The 25553-nt window shown below is 41.3% G+C and overlaps 2 protein-coding genes across 3 annotated transcripts in view; both read right to left on the bottom strand.

Moving 5' to 3' along the window:
• edrf1 (erythroid differentiation regulatory factor 1) overlaps positions 1 to 25553 on the bottom strand; it is a 447039-nt gene that overhangs the window by 98406 nt on the left and 323080 nt on the right. The gene's annotated exons all lie outside the window — the stretch shown is intronic.
• On the bottom strand, positions 5396 to 24818 carry mgmt (O-6-methylguanine-DNA methyltransferase). Of its 2 annotated transcripts, none has more exons than XM_072390851.1 (5): positions 24753 to 24818; positions 22358 to 22506; positions 13491 to 13651; positions 8990 to 9129; positions 5396 to 6176 (listed from the first exon to the last, which is right to left on the bottom strand). In XM_072390851.1, exons 1-5 carry the CDS (start codon positions 24768 to 24770, stop codon positions 6048 to 6050), a joined length of 597 nt encoding a protein of 198 aa, XP_072246952.1. In that variant the 5' UTR covers positions 24771 to 24818; the 3' UTR covers positions 5396 to 6047. The 2 variants fall into 2 exon arrangements, with proteins under 2 accessions (XP_072246952.1, XP_072246953.1); XM_072390852.1 differs by having other exon boundaries at positions 22358 to 22503; positions 24753 to 24815.

Genomic DNA, 25553 nt, shown 5'->3' with positions numbered 1-25553 from the left:
CAGAAAAAAAGTGGCTGAAACTGTCCTGAAGTGTATACATGAGAAAGATACTGCGTCTGTGACACATAAAAAACTAAACAAGTATAACTGCTCTTAACTTTGAGATGAAGCAAAATAAGCAGTCTGACCGTTTTGAACAATTCTGCATTTGAATCAAAACAATGAACCTGACCCCCTTTCTTTTTTCTTTTTTTTTAAACAGATCACATTAGCGCAGCCTCCTGTCAGTGAATCTATACATCACATAAGATACGGCTCCCCTGCCACTCTACACTAGGAAACAGCTTTGCAAGAAAAACTCCACATCCTTGCAAAGATTTCCACTTCACTCACAGTCAAGAAGGATGAGCAAAGTATCCCAGTGCTTCAGCATCCATTAAACTTGTATTTGGGTGTCATTTGATACTTCATCAATGTTTAAATGCATTTCGAACCCAGAAGTGCAGGATTTACCTCTGGTAGAATATTTTTCTTCAATGCAAACTTCACTTAGCCTAAATTTACAGTGTGAGGACTGCCTGGACAGACAGTGCTGAACTACAGTGATAAAATAATATCACTTGAACTATATTTTCGGCCACAGTCTCCACCACATAGAGCTCCTTTCATAGTACTCCTCTGTAGTGCTTTGTCCAGTAGTTCTGGATATGATATCATCTATTAATAATGTATTGGCAATGGATTACATAAAAAGGGAGCAGAAATAACATCCAATATTCATGCCCCCTGAGCTTGACTGTGTCCAATCCGTTTGGCCCATAAAACCTTAGCCCCATTTCCATATCCGCTGTGGGTCACAACAGGTCTGCCGCACAAAGGCTCACAGAACAGCTCAACTCAGGAAAAGGGCAGTAAAAATCGGGTGGATTTCTGAACCCTTATGAAACAGCCCCCCTTTGGAAAAAATAAAAAATAAATGTGAAAAAGCCCTTTTCCGATTTCAGCGCCTGTGAAAAACCTGGTACTGTGTTTCCCTCTTTAATTGTGCCACTTGAGAAATTGACGTGCCTCTGAAACATGGCATGAATCTCACAGTTATTGCAGTCCCCTTGGCAGGGAATGTTGATACAACATCTGCATGCTATAGAAAGTAATGGAAGTAGCAGAGGTGGCAGCTGCAACTCTACAGGAAGTGTGCCATTTTCAGGCAGCGCTGCTGTGAGAACCACTAACTGCCAGCCTGGTCTTGCCGGCAGCTCTGATTGCCAGGACACTATGACAAACACGCAGGGGCTGGGAGTGTTGCATCCTGGGGGATGACAGCTTCTGTTTGATTGTCAATAAGGCTCATTAGCAGAAAAAATGGAGAATGCGAAAAGAGATTAAATGGTTTGCGACAGGGTCCCCCTTATGTTTCATTATGGTGGATTTATCATAGCCTTTATTCAATCAATTTTTTTTTTTTTCAAAATAGAGAAAAAGCATTGCACTTCCTCAAATGCAAATTCTACATTTGTAAAATTCCACACATTCCAGATATATTTTGCAAGCAATTCCACTTAATCAAAACATCACCGACACCTTACATAAACCTCTGTCTGCCTGCTCTGAGCGATCTTAAGAACAGTGGCGGATGTTACCCTCCATCTTAGTGAGGAACGGCCAACAAAGCAGCGTGTAAGGGCCCTTCCCTGAAGAGTCCTTGTCACGCCGCGCCAAACCTCTGTGATTATCGTTGTTTTTGCAGAGAGTGTCCACGCCTGCCAATACCGCTGTTCCATAAATGAATTTGGCCCCTCGTCAACGAATTACCTAACACGCAGAACTGTGTATGTGTCACATCCAATTCCAACTCACCGGCTTTGGTGGTGTGTGTCAGCTGGAGGACTTAATCATCAATCGTCAATCATAATAAGCAAAGCACATTGATAGGGGTTATTTTTTTCCTTCTTCTCCTACACAGTTAAATAAAGTGTAAAGGGAGAAGTTAATACTGACCTTGTTAAATTGGGACCACAATTTATATTCCTAATTTAGTGTATGGATTAATTAGTCTTGGCAAGTGTGTGTATTGGTTTCCATGTGGCAGAGCTTTGGAATTATACCCACTTGATCAAATCATTGCTCACTTTCATAAGGAAACTCTGGAAGGATATCTATCAGTCATGTCTTGATGTTTTTGCTCAGTACCAGCTTTGCATATTTTTAGCAGCACACTTTTAATTAATTCCTAATTGGAAAGTTTGTATAAAAAGGACTTTTCAAGCATTAGGCACTAATCAATAACCCCATCTCATGTCATGTGAAATTAATCACCATGACCTGCTATCAGGGCTTACACATACACATGTTACATGCTAACTGGCAAAGCATGCATTTTGCACAAAGCTGAGGAATCTGGCTCATATTTTCCCTCGCCCTGATCCAATGCACTCCTCTCTCCCGTCATATAGATCGGAGTCTGCAGGGGCCAGAGGCGCTGACAGAGCCCAGATGCTCCCAGTCTGTCTGGGGGACTGGGGAGACTGGTGCCATGGGGTCCTGGAGCCTCTGAAGTGCCGCCCCTCCATCAACATGACCAAGGCTAGACCTGCACTTTCTCCAGGCTGAGACACTCTCCTTACCACGCTGACAACCGCACTGCATAGTCCCAGATTGATACATGCAGGGATACACACTCACAAGCAGCCGCTCTCACGTAATGTATGACCGTTCATCAGCCGTTCTTAATTAGAGACCCCCAGACCAATGCTTGAGTTCATGGGGTTACAATGACATGCTGATACAAGGTTACACACGCACACACATACGGGCGCACACTGGTGCTTTTCTCTAATTTAATCCTGCTCTATCTCATCATCACCATCTTAATCTTGCTCATTTCGAGAAGAGTCTCTTTGTTCTAAAGAAACAAACCTTAAAAAAGGGGCACCGTACGAATCCTCTGTCCTCCTGATTTCTCTCTCAAAACACAAAGATCATTACAAGAGCATCAAAGTATGCCATGTTTGAAATGATAGTTCTCTTTGTAGTTGTGGCGAAGCATGGAGTGTGTTGGTATTAGATGCTGCTGTGGCAGCTGTCGTGGCTGGCTGCGTGGTGCCTCGGTGTCAGGGCCTCTGAGGCCAGCCTGTCCCGGCAGACAGACAGAGGGGGAGGAAACCTGATACCGCTGCCAAGCCCCAGTCTAATGTCTGTATATCCAGCTATCTATCCCTGTGTCTATCTGTCTGACTGACTGTTGGACGTCGCTTATCTACATGCTGGATACTCCTTTGGCTCCCTTCTACAATGTACCACTTTCAGCTGTGTTAATATGTTCCAAAAAGTTGTACTTTTATTTATTTTAAGCACACAAACTTCTCTGGAAGAATAAAAAACAGCTATTTATGAATCAGTGATGTAGCTATGGGAATAAGTTCTGCAGAACTCACTAAGCTTGCGACTTGTACCGAGGGTTGCAGGTTGTGATAACAGTAGAATTATGAGGCGACATGTATGAAGAGAAGGAGATGGAAGCACAGAGTAAGTTTGTGTTTGTGTTTGATGTGGGGGCAGAAAATTGTTCCATAATGAGGACGGGTGCCAGGATATGAGATGGGAAGTAGGGAGTTGGAGACAGGATATAAGTTATGAGAAGGAAACTAATGTTTGGGAATGCAGAGGCTGTTGTTGCTGTGGCTGTATAAGCTAAAATGTATCTTACCACTATCGGCCATGATTAATACAGCCCGGCCAGGTCAAAACCCCACACTAATGCTACGGATGCCACCAACCGTATCCCCGCTCTTTCTGTGGCTCAAACGAGTGTGTGTCGTGTGTGTGAGAGAGAGCGTGTGTGAGGGGGTTAATAAATGTTGAATCAAACGCCGCACGAGACACTCACACTCCTTAAGGGTTGCCCATTAGCGGTGTGTGGGTGCATGGGGAGTTTATCAGTGTCTGGGTGATTTATGAAGTCAGACTCAATATCATCCACTTCACCCACACACATATGGACATACACATGTGCGCACACCAGCATGCATGGCCCGCGTGCTCACGCCCTCACATGCACAAACACACACGCATGCACGCACACGCACTCGTGTAGTCTCTCTGTGAAATGGAGGCAGATATTAGGCCAAAATTAAAGGTTTCGCAGAGATTAACAGTGCGGATGATGAGATCGTCTCAGCCTCTTTTAATCTAATTCCTTTTTATCTCGGAGCCAGCATGATATAAAGGTGGTCTGCGTAGTGAAAAGACAACAAAATAATGCAGAAATATTGACAACACTTCCACTAATGGCAATTACTACTAAAATATTGTGAACATTAGAAAAAAAATGGGAAATTAAATGAGTGATTTTAACTTTCTTTTTTAAGGGGCTCTTTCGGTACCTATGCAGATTACACAGCCAATTACAGGCAGCCTGTCTGATGCTTTGATGCTGGACTTGTTTTTTAACATCAACCGCACAACTCTAAAGACATCGCAATCTCTGGTTGCTAAATTCATTGCATTCCATAGAATTTACTTGGCCACAAGCAAAAAAGGAGGGTGCTTACAGTGCACTTCAGAGTGCGCCTGGCTTAAATGGGACCCCTTGTGGCTGTGTCACAGCTCCCTTCGTTAGGGGGCTGACTGTAGCCTGTAGTCACCACAGGCATCATTAGCCCTCTGTGAAACCACAGACTGAGTCTCATTCTTCATCTGCCTGTCTGCTGCCTCAACATTTACGCTGCGATGCTGCTCCAATGGCAGAGTAACTGAGTCCAGCAGCGCAGCAAGACAGCCACACAGAGCTGCTCAAATAAGAAATTCAAGAATACAGCAAAGTTCAAATGTATTCAGCGAGCAGGCCCCTTGAACTGGTTCTGTAAAGGTTAAAGCTGAGGTTATTTTTGGAGAGTGGATAATTAGGCTACCTGGGTTAAAAAAGAAGAGGGATAACTGTGGGCAAGCATGGGTCACTCCAGAGCAGCAGAAAACAGTGAAGAGAATCAAGAATTGAAGGATTTAGAAAATAAAGAGCTACACTGTCACCGTAACAACAGACCACTGTGAGAGAAAAAAAAGAAAGAAGAAAAAAAGTTTCGGACTTATCCAGTAAAAGCAACTGAATATTTCTAAACCCACACAAACACTGCTGCCGTTGCCATATGGTCTTTTTAAGACAAAATAAATTATCCCAAAGGGATGAAACAGAATTGTCATGACAATAAAATAACAAACATTTAAATTACAGATCAAATGTGCACAATGAATTCAAGGTTGAAATGCTGATTTCTGTTTCCCGTTCTGTACTGCCCTCTAATGGAAAACACCACTCGGAGAGAAAAGAAGCTTTTTTTCATACAGAGCTGCAGCAAGGAGAGAAGACACACAGCATAATTAATTATGAGCTGAACTGAGTGGATTTTATGTGAAATCAGTGTCTAAATCAAACAGTAAAATTGATGAAAAGCCAGGATTTGTCATTTTGAGATTTATTTAAACATGTCTAGCGTAACAAGAGAACAGTATATTATACATAAGACATCTCCACTCTAGGTGGATGATAAGGCAAGTGCAAACAATGAGATCTAAATGAAGACAAAACAAATGCTTCACTACAAAGCTTTGTAGCCATAAAATTCAGAGCCTTTATCACTGGATGTTGAACAAAGCATTCACTTGGCAGGAAATTAAAAAACCAACGAGAGGTACAAAGACTAATTCTGCTTAGGAAAAAAACAACAACAACAATGCACAAGACATATTTTTAAGGGAATAACAATTCTTTAGAAAAACCATTCCAGCACTATCTGGCAAACACAACGGAGACCCACGGGAGCGTATGTTTGTAATTCCTACTGTTCTCTGTTTAAGTTATTTTTGTACGTTCTAATTCTGCAACAACTCTGTTTTCCATTAACTATGCTCAATCTCTATTCTTAGATTTTAAGAAAGCACTAAATTGAATATTTACAAATAACTCCAGTTGTTCCAGAATGCCTAACTTTATGGCCCTGTTTTATGTTCCTTAACTAAAAGCGAAAAAAAAATAAAAAATCCTGGCCTTGTGTGTGTGTGTGTGTGTGTGTGTGTGTACTGAATGAAGGACAGTTGGGCTCTGTCATGCTTTAGCCTTCCCCTCCCTGCCTCTCATGGGTGAGCAGCCATTGTTTGAGATGGTCGCCCTTGCCGCTCATGTACGGCCCACTCTGTCCACTGCTGGAAATTACTCGGTGACAAGGAATGAGGAGAGGAACCTGGCACGGGCGGACAGAGAGAGGGATGACAATCTGAGGAAGCACACATGCAATTTCTGCAAATAACACGCAAACACTTTTACATGCAAACAAACTTTTAAAAATCGGCTCCAATTTTTCTTTAAATTGACATACATTTAAAGACTCCGTTTACAAATGTAGACAGTAGGCTACATCATATTTCAGCTCTGCAAGTTTTAAACGCAGATTAGAACTTTTCTTACTCTCAGGTTAACATTTATTGTCACAGCAACACAGCAGTGGGAAGATACCGAAAGTATGTATGAATTATGTATGAAAGAATCTCGTATTCACCTCACAAACAATGTGACTTAAAAGTAACCAACAGGCACAAAAAAAAAAATCTACGGCTATTTTTTATTTATTTTCTTTTTAATTTTTGCACTTTTCATTTTCATGAACTGCATGAAAACAAAGTGCCACACCAGAAGTGTCTGGTTTGATCCTGCACAAATCCACATTCAGGGTGATGGCTCAGTCTTTTGGTATAAATGTTTTTTACTCTTTAATAGTGAAAAGCAAAGAAGCAATCAAAAATTAATGGGCAAAAACACCAGCAGGATGAATATTCAATCGAGAGGGTGTCAACATTAAGATCTGATAACCCTGTGATCATTAAAAAGAGGAAGTCGGTGGAGCGTTTACTCTTGTTGCAGACGACTGCCAGGGGGGTCCTGAGTTCTTTGTAAACTAAATGGCTGGAGAAAGATTAAACAAGCAAGCCCAAAACACTTCGATCATTGTGAATTCAGAACAAGAAGAGTGGCAATGGTTGGAGAGAAACACAACAATTAATTCTTTTAAAATATTCTTGATGTCGCCCTCACTTTGTTCTTCTCACGCTGAACAGAAAACATCGCAGCCATTGCCGACTGTATCCCTCCAATCTAACTGAGATGTACAGTGAATTGATGGTAGCTCCTCCAGCCTTTCATATTAAAGTTGGACAAGCAGCGTGTTTCAGTTTCAAATCCATCATTAAACCCGCTCCCATATCAACAGCAATAAAACTTTCCGAGCCCCAGATTAACCTTGCAGACAGAGAAATACTGCTCATGTATTTGGATCAATACTGTTCCCCGGGTTTGGAGGGAGAGCAGGGTACCCTCAAGGCCTTCGGATCTGCCTCTTCACTTGGGGGGGAAAAGAGCACTACACCAGGCTTATCAATACTCAAATCCTGGTGAAGAAGAAGTGCCACAGAGAGGCGAGGATCGATTGAGCACACTGAGCTTTTCACAGCTGAAGCCTGAGTGGAGCAGTGCTACTGACAAGTAATTGACACTGACAATCTGACTCTGGATCTGAATCAGGAGCTGAGGGCTCAGGCTCCCAGGCTCCCTGACGAAAGGAAAGAAATGTCTGTAAAACATGAGACTGAGCAGTATTATACAGCCATCTAGTAGCATTGCCAGTGGCTAATGCAATGTATCAAGCATACAGAGAATAAAGTGCATTGAATAAAAATGCCAGAAATTCAATTGCCATGGTTTATTTGTGTGTTTTTCCTGACCTAAATTAATTACTTTCATTATAAATGACTTTTTCTTGTAAGTTGAATCACAAAACAGCATCAGAGGAAAAAGGCACTAAGATGAGAATGTATACATGCTATTTTATAACGCATATGAGGAAGATTTTCTCACAGGCTGCACCTCTGTACGAGAAGTGCTCTCTGCCTTTGCTGAGCACACCGGTGGTGCCCACAGCACTACATGGGCAGAGTTAAACAGGCTTTGATCAAAGAGTTTGATCAAAAGGAGACACACCACTTGCCCTCTAGCCCTCCATTTTGTACACAGTGGATTCATGGGCAAAATGATGCGGATCAGGTTTCCTACAAGAACCTGAGATTTGCTGCGAACGTCTACAGTAAAGACATAAGAGAACAGGCACAAAAAGTGTGGGCTTAAAATCTTGATGGAGGTAGAATTTTACTCCTCGGCTGTTCTCCGAGGGAAGCGTTGATTTCACCAAGCGCATGTTGGAACACACCTACAGCTAAGATTACATATCCTGCAATGCGGAAAATGCCTATAAAATGTATTTCATTAGAAAACTGGTGGTATACACAGCTGGCTTTCTGCAGGTAATGCTACTTTAAAAAAAAAAAAAAAAAACAACAACTGAAAAACAAAATAGGGCTTAAAATCAGTTATTTATCATCGCATTTTATATTCTAAACAAACAAACAAAAAAAACTGAAATAAACTACCAAGAGTGATTGTTTCAGTCTATATTTTCAGTTATAAAGGACCACATTTGTTTAAATTTGATAAAAAATAAGGACTAAAGTCCTTTTAATTTATTCTACATGATGAAATTATGACTAAACATATCTAACTCTATTCTAAATCTATCAGACTAATACCATTACTTAATTATCAGTTAATTATCAATTCTCAGTTAATTTGCTGATAACTCTCTCATACAATCACAGAGAAACATCCATCTGAAGCAGCACTTTTACCTTCATTTTTCCAACCAATAGTCAAAAAAACAATAAACTCAATAGATCAATAGTTCCTAAATTGGTGCAAATCAGTTTTTCTGTCCAGTGATTACTGAGCAATTAACTATTCACTGCAACTCTACACGTAACACTATATGTTACGTAACAGCGTCTAAAAAAAGAAAACTGCTTATGAAACAGTTCGTTAGCCATTGAAAAAAAAAAAATCACAATTATCTTTCGACTACAGGCAGCGTCGCTATAAAAACAATTACTCCGTATCTGATGAAATAAAGTAAGTAAAGACAGACGCCTGTCAATCAATGTCAGCCACACTCACCGGGTTCCTCCTCATAGCCCCTCCCACCGCCCGCGCTGCCTTGGGGTTTCCCGCCATTTCAGCAAGGCGCTTGTATGAGACCGTCTCTCCATACTTCACATCCCTCAGAAGTACCTGCAACACGCGGCTGGTGAACGCATCTTCGTTGCAGAGCAGAGGACATAAAGAAAAACAACAAAGAGATTTAATCAATCAAACTCAGACGGCCGACAGGGAGCTCGATGACGCATCAGACGTCAGTTGTACTAATTTTCTAGTGTTTTCAAAAGTTTGAAACAGTCTTCACTACACTTACCGTGATGCATGTTGTGCATATGATTTAATGTCCATCCCTACTCTCCCCCCTTTTCTTTTTCCTTTTCTTTACAACACTCATTAAACAGCTAAATACAAAGAAGTCCCCCAATTTGACCTTAGAACCAGTATTAACATGCTACAAAGGGTGATGTGAGAAAATTATTCCTATGGCAGAAAAATCTAGGTTATGCTTTGGAAAGGTCAGAGCTAAAATTAAAAAAGTTCGCTCCTTCATTTAAAAGGATTAGGAGAGGCCAAAAAGACTGCAAATCTGCTCCAGATTTTTAATAATAATAATTTGAATGTTGCATACCATTTGTGGCAGTGGGATGACTTTGAGGTTAATCAGACCAATTTGTCCTTTTAATTGCTTTCTATTCAGAGTAGATTCATTATATCATCTTCACTTAAATGGCGGAATTCTTCAAATCATCCGCAGCTTAACCGACCACATTAACAGCTTTGATTTCATTAGCACTTTAGCAGTAGCATTATCTTTTTTCTGGATTACCAGGCAGTGACTGAGAGGCATGTTTGTCTAAGCTCTGATTGCTGGAGAGAAGAGAAGAGAAAAGTATTTGAAGCATCTCGAAACCTTGAGACACCGATGCACTGAGCTTGTGTAGCGAGCGAAAAAAACACTTTTTTTTCTGCACAGAGGACAAGACGGGGAACAATAGTCTCGTTATCAAGAAGGGGGTGAAATTCTTCTAGTATATACATGTACTCAGTCATGAAAATTCAATTAGTGATCTCCCATTCTCTCTCATTTATATGGTCTAAGAGAGCACATGACAAGTGATCTATGTGAAATCCCTCTAAATTGGCATTGTGTGAAAACATGTCACACCCCTGTCTCTCTTCTACAGACTGAACATCCTTTGCTCCCCAGGCTCCCTCGCTACCTTATAGTCACTCTCTGCTACACAAAGCCACGCGAACAAGGCAATTTGCCTAAACTGGGGGGAATAAGTGTAAAACCTAAAGGGGATAGATTTGATTGATGCACACCCATGTGAGTTCTTTGTCTTGAACAAGGCCCGTAGGTACTGTTTAATAATTTTTCAGGTAATAATCACGCTGTCAACGAGATGACGGGCTCTTACGCAGACAGCCTTAATGTTATGAGGAGATAAGGTACACCCCCAAAATTTCTTTTAGGAATTACACTTCATCCTAAAGCTAAGTTTTGGCCTCATGATGTGCGTGGTGCATTTTGATATAGATTTGTCACAGGCCTATAGACGACAACCTGCCCACGCTGAGGTGAAAATTCCCCGTTGATGCAAATGTTATTGACGAGCAACCAAAGTCGGTGTCCCGCCAACAGACTGAGCAACAAGCTACAGCGCTGTTTACATCTCTTCCAAATCTCAGGCAGCTGTTTCTCCCAAATGCTTTCACATCTCCAGCAGTTCTGGATTAACAAAAGGAAAAAAAAAGAAAAGAAAAAAGAAAAAACAAGTGTCTGCGCTTTCAAGTGCCAGTATAGAGGTTAAAGGACTTTGCCCTCATCAGTGTCTGTGACAGAGACTTCATGCGGGTCGCTCAAGGTGACCAGCAATGATTTGGAGAGCAGTCCCCTAGCCCCATACTTCATAAAGAGCCTAATACGGTGTGTCTGGGGTCAGGACCCTCTTTAGATAGGGGTGCAAAGATGTCAATTGTTTAAATAAAACTTGAGGGGAACCACTTACATGTTTACAGACATCCCATAATTATGTCACAGGTCATTACCTGCCATGAGGCCAGGTGAGAGGGCTGCTGTAGAGGCTGAAATAGATTTACCCCAAAGAAAAATCGAACAAATCTAGTGATTGCGAGGATATTGACATATATGATTGATTTGCTCATAATTTTGTCTATGAAAGCAATTTCAAAGACAAATAAAGAAAACAATAAACTGATGTCCATCAGCCTTACTAATGACAGATTTGGAGAGACGACCTCCAGCTGACAGCCACCTCTTACATGATTGTGAGAATAAAAAGACAATAGTGGAAATGCAGCTACCTCATTATCCTTTGTGCCTAATGGGGGGGAAGACTTTGACTCCCAGTCAAAGTGTCTCTTGAGTCTTAAGGGATCCATACTTTTGAAGGCTGACGGGGTGCTGATGATTCTCTGATTATTCGATATTCTGAAAACGTTCATTTCCCTAATTCCTCTCCACATCACAGGGGCGAGTCCTGGTGAGTGTCTCATCTCGCCCTGCGCTGTGCACAGGGGGAGGTTCAGGCTCCTGCAGGAACACAGTCATTTGGGCTTTGAAGAGCGCCCTTCCCCCCCTTTGCCCAGCCCCCTCCCCGCACATTCCCTGCGCCGCTTACCGAGACTAAGATCCTCTCGTCTGTTACATATGGATGTATAATTAATGAGAGAAGAATATGCATCGTTTTAAGAACCCACGTTGGCGTCTGTGTTTTTGAGGGAGCAAATACGAGTGCACACACACACACACACACACACACACACACACACACACACAAACAGACACAAGCTAACTGAGCATAAAACCTGCCTGCTCTCACCATTACTTTACCCCTGTTGACCAAACTTGCGTGTGATGTTGTGCATGACAGTCAGACACAACAGAAAAATGCGCCTCGCTTCTCCTTTCATGTCACCTCTGTTTCCCAGGTATGTCGTGACAGCTAATATGAAAAGTGGCTTGTTTTGTCAGAAATGTGTAAATAAACATGGCAACACTTCAAGTGAAGGTCACAACTCAATATTACATGACAAGTGCTGCGAGAGCGCTGTCGCGTTCAGGTTGTCCCCAAAGATAACTGAGCAAACAAAAGTTGGTTGTCACAGATTGTAATGACCTGATTAGACTTGTATTTTTCTCCCAGACAGGCAGCGACTGCACGACTCGATTGTGGAGAAATTTGTACAGCGGTAAGGCGAAATCTAATCAGTCATATTTGTGAATCAATGAGCCTAAAAAAAAAGAAAAACCACCCAAACAAACAAAAACTATCCTCCTCAAAGGATAAATACTCCTGATGCTCACATTTAACATTTTTATACTGGCTTGGCCTGTGGTTCTGACTACTGAGAGCAATCCAAGCCTAAACCCTGTATTTACGGAGCCCCAAAACAACAGGCGAGGGAAAGAGGTGGAACACAGCACAATCACCTATTCAGATCAGGTACTAATGAAGAATTCCATCTATCCTGAAATTTAATTAAAACCCCAAAGACTTCAGATGAGATGCGATTTGAAAGAGCCTGGGGCTGGTACACAAGCACTTGGTGGCGAAGGGAATCACACTGAAAGTTGATATCGTAATTGGTCCTGATGTATTTCTGCATTGCCTTTGCGGGAGCGTGGGACTCATAGCTGTATACAGGGTCTCGATGGAGTACCTGCTCATTGAAAATGCCATCACTCAAGCACTGCAGATCTGCATGAAATTAGAGAGCAACTAAGGCCTGATTGCAGGGGAAGGGAGGCACAATTGTTAAATGCATATATTAGAGTTATTTTTTTCTGTGTAGGTTGGCTTGTGGGTCTAAATGAGCTCATCTGAACATCCTTAAGTTAAAATGCAATGAGCATCTCAGTGTGATAAAGAAATTGTCTGTAATTGTTTTGAAAACGGCCCAGATTTATGTCTGTGATTTAAAAAATGAGTTGTCAGGCTACTGTATTGTAGTGCTTCCTCAAAACAAAACACGAGGGAGAATTAATTCCTCTCTGCTTTTTCCTCAGCACCCCCAATCATTCACTCTGCAAGCACAACTACCAGTTGAAAAGACACTAATTGTCCATTTTTGGGGTGCTTTCACTTTACTCACCCTAAGTGACTGGTCAAGTCAACAATAAGCCCATTCAAACTTTACAACCATTCACATGTTCTCATTAGAAAAAAGAAAAGAAAAAAGAAAGCTTCCTGTCTCAAAATGTCAAGAGTGGAATTCGATCAGTTTCAAAGAATGTGCCAAGAATCATGGAAAAGCTTGCCAAGACTAACACGCGTGGTAAGAGCTGCCACAGATTACTGAACCAAGTTACAGCTCTGTGTTCTGTTCTCTCTCCGCCGCTCACACACCACCCACTTTTCCTCCACTCTCCCTCTCAGCCATAAAATACTTCATTATAACACAGTGAGCCAGTGAGTGTAAGTGATGTAACTGACAATTAAGAGTGAAAGTCTGATCCCAGTCATGGCTCTGCAAATATTTATCCATGACAGACCTCCTTGCAGGGCGGGGTGGTGAAAGGCAGGGAGCGGGAGACTCCCAGCGGTCTGCGGCTCACTGAAGTACGCCTGGAGCCATTCAACGCAGCACTGCAACTCGGGGCTCGTTTCTGCCGGGCTATCGTTGACCACACAGCTCAGGGGGGCCTCGCTGCTCCTGTGAGGGATGTAAGGCGGGATGGGGAGGTAAGATGGGGATCAGAGGAGCAATCATAATATCCACTTCTTGGTTGAACAGTGCTAAAATATGTCACAAGAGTGTAATAATATGTGACACAGATGCAAGATGAGATCATTTGCAGAGTGTAACTTAAGCTGTTAATCGAGACGTGTTTAAAATCTAAAGTTATACAAGTCGAGGTTGCTTCTGCCATTTGGCCGGAACAAATATCAGAGACCTCAAATCAAGAAAATATGGGAAGTAGATACACAGCAGATGTATATGAAGCATGCAAAAACACTGTTCGACTATAGGTAACTATGCTAATGAGACGGCAAAACCATTTTCTTCTTTAAAAAAAGAGAAAAAAACAGAGCTTTCAGAAGTATACAGAAAAAAAGTTGAGAGAACAGCCTTTTACAACAGTTTCAACTTTGCTTGGGCTTAGTTTAGAGTTCATGACAAGAACAAATGGATTTTTTGGGCCAGAGCAGTGCTGGCCAGCAAAGCACTGCTCTTGGACGTACATCTTAGCATGAGTAGATGCTTGGAGGAATTTGCCGATGGTTGAGTTGGCATCACTTAACAGCTGAGTTTCTCTCTGCTGCTGACCACCCCCCAGGTCAATGCAAGTAGGCTGACCCATATTTGACACCTAAAGACCCTACTGGGAAGGTCCTCTCTTAGCATGTGCATTACTCCAAAGTGGACCTCAAGCTGTGTTGTGGATTCTAAAGCAGGCCGCCAATTCCATTAACTGGTGTACAGGACTTATAAATAAATAATATCACCATTTAAGTGCCCCTTTTTTCAAAATTGGCTTATCCTGTATGATATTAATAATAGACATTTACTTTGTTAAACACACAGACTGTCTCTGTTGGCTGCCGTAACAACATGGCCCTAAAGTGTTTTTACACTTCTGCAGGTCACAGTTTGAGCAACGTTTTATATTGGACATGTGAAGCTGAGGTTTACTGGAGTGTTATGACTGAGCAGGTCAGTTTTCAGAGAACCGCTCTGTCTGCTAGTTTGTGGCTGTGTGATGAAAATCTCCTGGGTGCTGTTTAACAGTGGGTGTAAATACAGTAAAAGGTGTAAATACTCTCATTTCTAAATAAACCACACAGCAGTTTATACTTGAGTGGTGAAAACTCGGAAACCCACCAGCGGGCTCTGTGCTGAGACCCGCTCAAACAATGGCCATGGCTCATGGCAATCTCTGTCGGCATGGGTGAGTGCCCAGCCAGCCCCTACTTGTCATTGTCTCTCCTCTCCATCCCTCCCTCCCCTCCCCTCCCCCCAGCTCTCCCTGCTCATTTCCTCCTCTCTATTTCTCTATCCTCCCACTCCAGCTCTTTTGGCTCACCACCACCTACACCCCGACACCTACCCACCACCTCCCACCACCCCCCCACCCGGCCTCTCTTTCTCTCAGCAAGGATCTTCAGGCCACTGTTCCCGTTCTACCCCCCACCCCACTCCCAACTCGCATCCTCCCACCACCTCTACCCCTTCACACCCCCTCTTTCTCTCTGAGAGGATGTTCCAGCCGCTGCACACTGACAGCTCGGGGATATTGTGTGTGGAAATGTTCCTGTTGGACCCGCAGGCCCTTACAATCTACCGGACAAAGGCTAGTGCACCTTTGCTTAAGGCTCGGCACCTTTGACCTCCCGCTCGCACTTCAGACTTGTCACCGCGGCTAATTTTCCTCACCCCTTTGTCGGCGGATGAGCCGGCTTTAAAAGGTGTTTGAGTGATTCAACATTGACAGTAGGAAAAGTCAATGCAATGCAGTACATGTTATGGCTGGTAAACAACAGCAAAGAAATAAATAAATAAAAGGGGAACAACATAAGAGGAGCTGAAGTCTGTCACCTCTTGGTGCAATGGGGGATCGTTTTTAAAGAGCATGCGGGCAGTGGAGATGTAGTTCCTGCAACATTTCCAGTCGCTTCAGTGAGTCAGAAATCCAGCAGCGTCATATGTTCTTTAAAGAGTCCAGCCTGGCACATTTGAAAGCTTGCCCTTCAATTGAGAGATTAGAAATGTGCAATAAATGTCGGACTAATTACAAAGATACCCTCAAAGGAGGAGCAATCTATACATTGTCCTAAAGTAACTGCCATGCCCTGTATGAAAATCAAGAATCATAATTAGTAGTGATTATAAAGAGTACTTCAATAAGTATGTTTTAGTTTGAATAAACAAATCAAACTAGGTTAAAGCAGAATCATTCTTTTATTACCTTGTGAGTGCATAAATCATACAGTTTCAATGTCCTTCAGCCATTTACTATTTCATCACAGGTAAGGAAATAAGAAACTAATTCCAAACTAGCCAAGGATCTGCTGCACTTAAAAGAATATTTCCCCTGATGCAAGATAGTGATTTGAGAAAATTTCTAATACTGTGCTCCTGTCACAATCAATTTCCAATTACCATAAATCATTGTTGCGTAAAGTGGGAGTCATTTGGAGTTCTACCTATTTTCCAACTCTAATATAAAGAATGAATTGAGAATTTATATAATGTTGGAGGTTATTTCATTCATCCTGGAAGAAACAATCAAAGGAGACAAAGGCAAAAAAAAGAAAAGTATCAAATTTGACAATTTCCTTTAGAGCATTTGGTATCTCTAGTTGCACAAGACTTCAGTAAGACTTTTTCTATCAGCTGCAGACGTAAGAATGAAACAGGTTAACCACTGGATCTAATTGAAAGGAATCTGGCGAAGGGTGTAATGGTATATTGCACAAAAAGGGGAAAAACTCAGAACTCAAGCCTCCATCCTGTGAAGCGTGATGGCGCTCATCCTGACTCGATCGGCTGTCACTTTTGACACAGCCTGCCAGAGTTCTCCTTCACCGATCATGGGTAACATGGCGGGTCAGAGAATGAAATAGAAAAGGCCAAGAGCAGTCCAATATTTTCCTCAGCCTTATAGCTGCAGATACTTAACTCGGAGACGTCAAAGACTCAAGAGAGCATGAAAAAAGCCTAAAATGACTGTCTAAAAAGGGAAAAAAATACAGCATGTCTCTATGAATGTCAAGATCCTGATGGTCTCTGAGCAAAAGGCTGTGATACAATTGTAAGCCACTTGCTCAATGCAGCGCGTTCAACCATTTGAACATCATTCAGATGCGTATCTATCCACTGCAGCACTAAAGTCAAGAGCTTTTGGAGTGATAAGCTGTAAGGAATGCTTCCTGTTCGGCTGTGAGGGTGCAGGTTTTGTGCTCCGCTGTTTCAAAATAAAAACAACTGGAGCGGATAAACTGCTCTCCAGATATTCAGCAGCTCTTATTAGCAAATGTCCACCAAAGAGGCTGCGGCGCTCAATCCAATACATAAAGGTAGTGGTAAAATACTGCAGAGTAGACAACAAAGCACACAACAATTAGGTCTTCTCCCAACTGGCTAGCCACAGGAGTCAGTGAAGGCATGTATTACTAAAGCCTTTACTCTTACTCCATTATGTAGTGTATCCACACCCTAAGTCAACGCTGCAATGTTTATCTACAATAGACTACTGAGCAGTTTTAAATAGCGTTTTTAGCCTCTATTCTCAAGTGCCACAGTAAGAGATTCCAATTACCCGAATGGTAAGGAGCCAGTGAGGGAGGCACAAAGTACATTAGGGATCCCCTGTAACTGCAGGGACCTTTTAGAGCCTCAACTGAAGAGGGCCAAGAGACTGAGGGGACAGTGACCCTGCATGGATAGCCTCTGTCAAAATTTGACCACGTCAAGCACAAAGGCATTATGGGAATCCAGTGTCACCAAGTCCTAATTACTGTCTGTGTTCAGAGCAAATTACTGCCTTGTTCCTCTGATTAGCGAGGAGGCTAATCTTCACCTGTGTACGCCAGCACTGCTGAGGGCCCTTGAGTGTTAGCGCTTCGTCTTCTGTAATTTATTTTTAAATCAGTGCCCACTCCCAAGAGTTTTGAGTGTTTTGTTGTGAACCGCTTACCATGATCCCCACCACCACCCCCTCACCCCTAAATCCTTGACTAAATCCTTGTTTGGTGCCGCAGGAAGATAAGCAAGAACAACACTTGGGCATAATTGACTCGTACTCCTCTCCAAGATGTCAGAGTCGAATCATCTCTCTGCATATTGCCTTAGTATGTCGCACACTGTACACTTCTGCATGTTGCAGATATAGAATCCAATCAAGTTCTAAAACAAACTAGCACAGCCCTCATGCCAGAAAAACTTCCGAGTCGACAGCAGGGAAAGAAAAAAAATTTTTGCAGGAGCTGCTTTTAGCTGCATCTCCACAACGAGAGGCAACTCTCATTTGGCTTCCAGCCTCACCCTGGAGGTTCTGCTTTAGAAACCACGACATTTGCAGATTTTCATCTGAGTGTATGTCAGTGTCTCGTCTGCGTGGGGCGGTTTACAGGTAGTGAGTTACACAGGTGTTGGTTTACACAGGAAATGGCACATGCAGCCTGATTGGGACGGTCCCGAGAGACAGAGGCATAAACATAGAGCACAGATGGGTCCAAGGGCCAGTGGGAGCAGCACCTTAATGAATACGCAGCTGAGTACTACACTTCACAACATGCAAAACAATATTCCAAAGCAGTAGTAAAAAATAGAACAAAAATCATCTGAATATCATTACACAATGAATTATTCATGCCATTTCTAAAGGGAGTACGTCAAATAGTCTCCCCTTTGCTTTATTGATGATTTCCTTCAATATCTCAGCAGATAACTGTTTGAATGACGAAGCATTTTAGCTACTAATGTAAGCAGTTTTTTTAGCACACACACGTGTCCTGAGATATATTTATATCTGACAAAAACGCAATCTTAATGAATAAAAACTGAAATAAAGATAAGAGATCCAGAGAGAGAGAACAGACGAGGAACGGGAGTGAAAAACTACGACGGAAAAGAAGTTGTTGTCATCGTTCCCGGCGTGTGAGCACATCATGTAAACAGGCACGACAAGGGAGCGCATTTACCATACTGCTATTCAGTGTGAACCAGGACATTGATTCACAACACTACATGAGTGTGAGAAAAACGATAAATGCATCACCTCAGATATTTCACACTAGCATTGGTAGTGTGTAAAAGCTGTTGTGACAGCTTGGGTATTAGGGCTAGATAGATGGAAAATGTCTGGCTGCTTATGAATGCCAATGTGACGAGGGTGACGGGTTTGACACAAAAACACTCCACCTCAGAACAATTAGGCTGTTCTCAGGCCCCATCCAGTTTCGTCAGTGATAATGGAAAGCTGTGAGGATAACTGGTGATAAACAGACTTTAACACCCTCCTCCTTAAGAGCAGTGCAGACCTGCGGTCCTCTCATATGCTTAACTAATCATGACCATGGCCGGCAAATTCATACAAAAGACTAATTACTGTTGTACTTCACTTCAGTCTCAAAGGCCTCTTATATAAGGACTTGGGGGTTTTCTTGCCTCTTTTCTCTTCTTGATGGGTATTTTTTTTTTCCTTTTTTTTTACAAGTAGGCCTCATGCTAGACAAAAGCATTTAAAAATTGGTGATTGCTTTCATCCGTTTTAATTACATTCAGAAATGGCATTTCTGCCACATAATACGCCCCTATTGTTTCAGAATTATCTGGCTTGGGGAGTAAAATCTACAATATTTGACGATGCAGCCGAGCTAAATCGCCTCTTGAAATTGAAATATGCTGCCGAAATGCAAAATAAAAAGCCAGCCTTTGCAGCTGATATACTGGAAGCTCCTTGGCTTTCTGTAGAATGCTATTATTATGCATATCCAGGTAGAAAGTTAATTAACCCAAAGCTTAAGCTAATTATGGTAGCAGAATGCTATCAACCAAACGCTTTCAGTCAGACAGCTGTCCAGAATTTCATTTGCTAATCATTTGTCTTTTGCCGGAGCATATGGTACATTTCCCCGCTATCACAGCAACAACAAACAGATGAAAATCATTAACTAAAAACAATGTGCAATGTGAAAAATCAGACACAGATTTAAAAGGCTTTGTGTCAGAGAAAAAAAGGGGGATTTATGGCCTGGGAAGTATAATGATAATTTTGGTTTTAGCCACTTAGGATTTTAGGCAGATCACATGACCTGGGTGTGCTGGGAATTCAGATGCACAAATATATTGTTTATATCTATATGCAAATGAGACAGAGTGTTTATCCGTGTAAAATTAATTACAATTTTCTATAGAAGCGTATGCAAAGCGCTTTTTCGCAACAATTTTTAGACTCTGACACATTTTGTGCCTGTTTTTCAAACACAACATTTTTTATGCCGTTAAAAGTAGAACTCCCTCAGCCAAGAATTCAATTAATTATTTTCCAAGAAATGCTTCATGCATTATTTTTCTTTTCTTCTCATAAAAACACATCATACTGGCTGTTAAAGGGTGATTGATATCAGCATTGCCTGGCGACATTATCAGGCAATAAAGGCTACTCAGGTTCTAATGCAACATGTCATACACAGGCTCCAGCAGTACATTTCTATTGAGGACCTCACAAGCTAAATTGCTTTTTTCCCTCTCCCCCACATCTCAGCCAGCTTGACAGACAAATTGATCAAAGCATTGTAAAATAATATGCTCACAAAATGTCTCGGGGCAGGAGTCCGGCCCTTTTTTTCATTTTTCACCCTAATAAAAAAGTGCTCTATGATTTCCTCTGTATTATGTGTCTGTGCTCTGTGTGAAAGAGGCAAGAACCGTCATATTTCAGATAACAGTAATCTCCTACAAACAAAATGCATATCATTTTTTCTGTGAACGCTGAGGCAATACTAAAACTAAAGAGGGGGAAAAAAAACAGAAAAAAATGGTTAACAGGGAGGCTGGTGCATAAGGCCCCAACAGGGGTTGTTGAGATGTAATGAATTTGTTCATCTGATGGTGCCTTCAGGGCTGTCGTTAGACTGGCAGAGGAGGTTGATTTCAGGAAATGTTTCTAAGATCAGTTAGGAAGCAAAAGGGGCTTGAGACGTTTCTATTAGAAAGAGCTGACGGTCATGGTGTGTAAGCAATACTTCAAGGGCGTTTATGTAGCTATAATGGCATTTATCAATAACTATCTATCAATGCCACAAATGCTTTTTGTTGCTGCTCAAGCTGCTCAACACCAACCAATAGTGAATCTAAAATGAAAAAAACCCAAAAAACTCTGAAAGCAAACATAAAAGGTCATTTAAGCCTAAAGCTGTGGCTGCCACACAAATATCTGCTGTAGGTCTCCCTTTTTTTTTTTAATGTATGGACATTATCTACTTCTCTTATCCAAAATATGCTCTTAGAGATCATTTATCACACTGACTTCTTAAGCCTGCACCACACCACATCCAAAGCTGGAAAGAGCCTTGTTTAGTATGTCATAAATAAATCAATGAAAATGCCTGATCTGAACTATTACTGCTACAGGCAGGCTTTTGTGAGATCTACATGTAAAGCCCGTTGGAAAGATAAGCCTCTATTTTGTCACTTTATCTCGCCTCCCTTAATGCCTGTTTACTCTGAGTTACTCCACATATCGGAGGTGGCTCTAGTTCCCGCGTCCTGTCACAATAACAAGCATATTCAACTGATCGAGATAAAATCTAAACATTCTCCTAATGATTTCTTGTTCACACCTTGGAGAACATACAGAAAGGGATGTGATCGAAGCTCCACTTATGACCAACATAGCAAATGATATTAAACTGAGAAATGATCTAGTGATGCGAATCATTAAATTCATTTGCATATTCCTACTGAACCTGAACATACAAATTAAACCCTGTTCGCGATGAGATGGGAGAAAGGTGCTTGCGCATGGTTACAGGACATCTTCCATAATCAAAATTCCATATTATTAATTTTCTCACTTCAACTCATTAACAACAAGTGGAATGTTTTTCCTGCTTGATGAATTTTAGGAAATAGCAGACAGTCAAGAAGGAAACACGTGTTGAGGTATAATATATAAGGTCATTAATGGGTTTCCATAAATTAGAATTTAAACATACATTTTGAAAAGGATAACTTCTTATCCGACTGCATTTGAAATGGTTTAATTTCCCAAATCATTCAAGTTTATCAAATGCGAATCTGCGATACATGGACTTTTAATTTCAATCTAATCAAAACTAATCTGAGATGTAGGATCTGAACCTTTAAAACTAAGGAATAAGTACTTATTAACACTGCCTTTAATCAATTTCAAATCGCTTCACTAAGACTATCTACATTCTGACAATTTTGAGGGATGGGCAGGCCATGCAATGCAACCACATATTACATTTCTGAGTGTCAGTTGACACTCTGAACTACTGCATACAACTTGAAGAAAACATAAAGAAACAAGAGAGAACAGTCTCATGCTCCCTGTGGCCTTAGCTGACCTCCTAGACATCACTTCTAATCAACTCCCTTGAGGGTAATAAACAAGTTATTTTTCTGAAATTTCAAATATACTGCAGGAAGAATCGCAACCACATGCCATCAGAAATCTAATTTCAAGCCCAACTGTATTCTAGTGCCCCTCATATTTCTAGTGCCTGCTCATATTTGCCCAACTTTCTCCAGGATATTTCTTGTGGGATCTACAAAAATGCCCTGCTTCCGATGAGGAATGGTGGCACTCCATCACAGGAGTGGATTCTGTCTGCCTGTAAATTTCACACCTTTGTTTATCACGTCACCAGCCCGGCTGTTGTACAGTACCTTTCAGCAGGTGCGACATCCATTAGGATCTGGATGGTGTGCACACCATTCTCACATCCACTGACTTGGATCGTCCCCAGGGGGCTCAGCAATGAGATGGTCTTCTGAGTGCACTGACTCTCCCTCTGCTTCTTCATCTTGCTGCGCTGCTGAGGAAGTACAAATTACACTGTTCACTGACATATTCATGTGGCAACTTTCACTATTTCCCACACATATTTGCATTGAATGATCTATTGAAAACCAAGTGTACCACCAACAGAAGATGACTTACATATTTGAACACCTAGCCTCCAAACAATGTCATGATGTGACTTGATCCCTACATTACTCTCAAATATTTCTTTTGTGCATGGGAAAGAATACGCCTATCTAACCAATAAATCGCCCATTTTTTCCCCTCTTTCTGTTCTATATATCACATAAATGAGAAAAACAATGCAGTCTGTTCCCGTGTCTGGTGGGGGATTCCCAAGATAGCTCGACATTATTTTCAATCCGTCATTTTTGGTTGATGGCCGGGATGTTTTTCTAGCATTAAATTTGTTCCTTAGGGTGCTGCTCCGATGGGATTCTGGTTTCCAGCCCTTAACAACAGCAAAAACGTGCAGCTTTTCTGACGACTGAGATGGATACTGGCAATAACCAGACAGCAGTTCCTTTTTTATTTTTACTTTGAGGGAAGGAGAGATGATTGACTATGTTATATGTGAGTTTTTGAGAGATGGGGGTTATAATAAATAAAGGTCACATTGATTGTAAGAGTTTCAACCAAGGAAACCTTTACTTCACGGAACCTTGATCTAAAAAGAATAAAGGGTAAAACTGCAACACAAAACACATTTTAAATCTTCTAATACATATTATTCACATTCACGAATATCCTTAAATATTCCCATCCTAATTGTGACTTTTGTAGAGATGCAACAAGACATTATTTTTGCTTCTAATAATTTCATTAAGCTCTTTTTACATCACAAATTTGTAAAAAGCTGTTTAATGAATGGAGGCTTGCCAAAGTGACTCAAAATAAATATCAGTGAGTAGTAAATTAAAAGTATACAGACATCCTATAATAGAAAATTTAAAAAAGTTTTCATATGTTGGTTTTCTGTTTCTCAGCAACCAAACTTTTAGCACTGCAGTCTTCTGGACTAGCTTTCTAATCCGCCATCATCACTCAAACAACAGAGAAATTCATCTTTGACCTGCAACTAACAACAACTGCGAAAATTAAAACTTTATTTTCTTGACAGATTGTCAATCCCTGGTTCCACCTACTAAAAATTTGATTGCTTTCTTTGTTTTTCTTTGTCTTAAGAGATAGTATACGGAATTTTGGGGAGCTATGCACTGTTAGTCATACAGTAAAAAAACAATAAACAATTGGGAGATGTCAGTTTTTTCACTCAAAACATTTTGATGGATACTTTCAACCAATTCCTGATACCAGTCCTTAATTTTTTTAAGAGAAAATCACTAGGTGCAGCCCAAAACCAAACAAAATAAAAAAAAACTCTTATACCGAATACATTTTATTTTTAGATTACCCATTATCCCCCTCCACCCCATCACAAACGCACACCACCACATCTGTCATGGTATGTGATCACAAATGCGTGTGCTTCAACTTTCTTGTTTCTACTCTTGCAGCTCTCACTGTATTCATCAGGGGTTTGCCTGAACTGACAATAAAGGCGAGAAATTTCTGAGCCAAACAATGGTACAGTGCACTTTGGATAAGCGTTGAACACACTGTCTGCCATTTAGCAAGCTGGTAATAGACTCATAGATAGAATAATGGACTTTGGCAATGATGGCCTTAGCTAATGGCCTGCGCTGATTAAAAATAATGCTATCATGTTTATTCTGTTTCGTTTTCGGCGCAGTGCACTAGTGTACTTAGTAGATGCTTGAATGTTTGATGTTTACCCGGCTCTTCACGGTGAGGAACAACAAACAATAAGCAGCTTGTGTTGTTAAAAATCGCTGGCAGCATTCTCTAGCTCGTCAATCATTTGACTCGTTTCTCATTAGACTAGTTCCCGGTCAAACCTGCGTGATTAATTGAGTAGAAAGCGCTCAGTGACTGCGCAGGTGTGAAAATGCAACATGTGCTCTTTTATATTCAGGAAATTCATGCCGAAATACTGAGGACAGTTTGCTGCTACCCATGCAATGGCAATTTCCCCTGAAACTTCTCAAACACACCTTTAATGTGAAGTGCGCAATTAAAATGTCGAAAATATGATTATAGGGTTGCACGAGGACCGACACTTGCTAAATTTACAGATAGCCCTCGAAAGCTTTAGAATGCGTTGATGTTTTGAGGCTGTAATTACAGTGAAGCTTTCCTGGAGTAAGTTTAACGCTCTTAATTAGTGTTGTAGCTTACAGATAAAGCCTTTTCCATCCCCTCAGTGTCAATGCAATGCCCAATCTTCTTTCCTCTACAAAACAAATGACTCTTCCTGTTTCTCCGGGCAGCGTGGTTGAGTCGTCCAATTACGATCGGCAAAAGTCCGCTCTCGCTCTATAATTGGCCAATAGAAAGTCTCCACTCCTCCCCCTTACCAGGGATCGACATAATAGAAGAGTTCTCTAATAGGCTTCAAGTTGGGATTTGGGGTCCTTTAGGGGGTCCCCAGTACACCGAAGACTTGAATTGCAAGTAATTTAGATATTTGATTTGCTTGATGTTTTTACAGCAGGAAAAATATAATAATCCATGTTTTGAACATTAATTTCAAACACTGTTATTTTTTCACTTATATAGCTGAGACATTTATCCAGTTTTGTATCTCAAGTGACAGCTTCTCAGTAAGGTCTTCAGGGTCCCGGGCATAATGTTTGCTGATAAAAGACACCTATGTGACTGCAACAACCAATAATATCTTATGTATTACCAACTAATAAAGTCAGCATGTTATTATGAACAACACATGGGGCACCTCTCAATCCTTTTATTAGAGTTTTATGTTGTCAAAAGGAGAGGGAGTTGCCTTATGTTGCCTGGAGCAGTCTTAGATTAATCTGAAGCATATATTTCAGTCATTATAACAAAGTGTGTGGCATCAGTCATGTATTTTTTTTAAAGTGTCTGTTGTCCTCTGCAGGTTTATTTTTTTTTTATTTTCTGTGGAGCCCTCAGCTCTCTGCACGCCTCCGTTTGGAATGTGTAGGCCAGCATGGGCCT

This window comes from Leuresthes tenuis, unplaced genomic scaffold (genome assembly GCF_036924035.1).
Source record: "Leuresthes tenuis unplaced genomic scaffold, fLeuTen1.0.hap1 SCAF_8, whole genome shotgun sequence".
NCBI classification, from domain to species: Eukaryota; Metazoa; Chordata; class Actinopteri; order Atheriniformes; family Atherinopsidae; genus Leuresthes; species Leuresthes tenuis.
The sequence above is the reverse complement of the archived record's forward strand: the minus strand, read 5'-3'. Positions and strand labels throughout refer to the sequence as shown.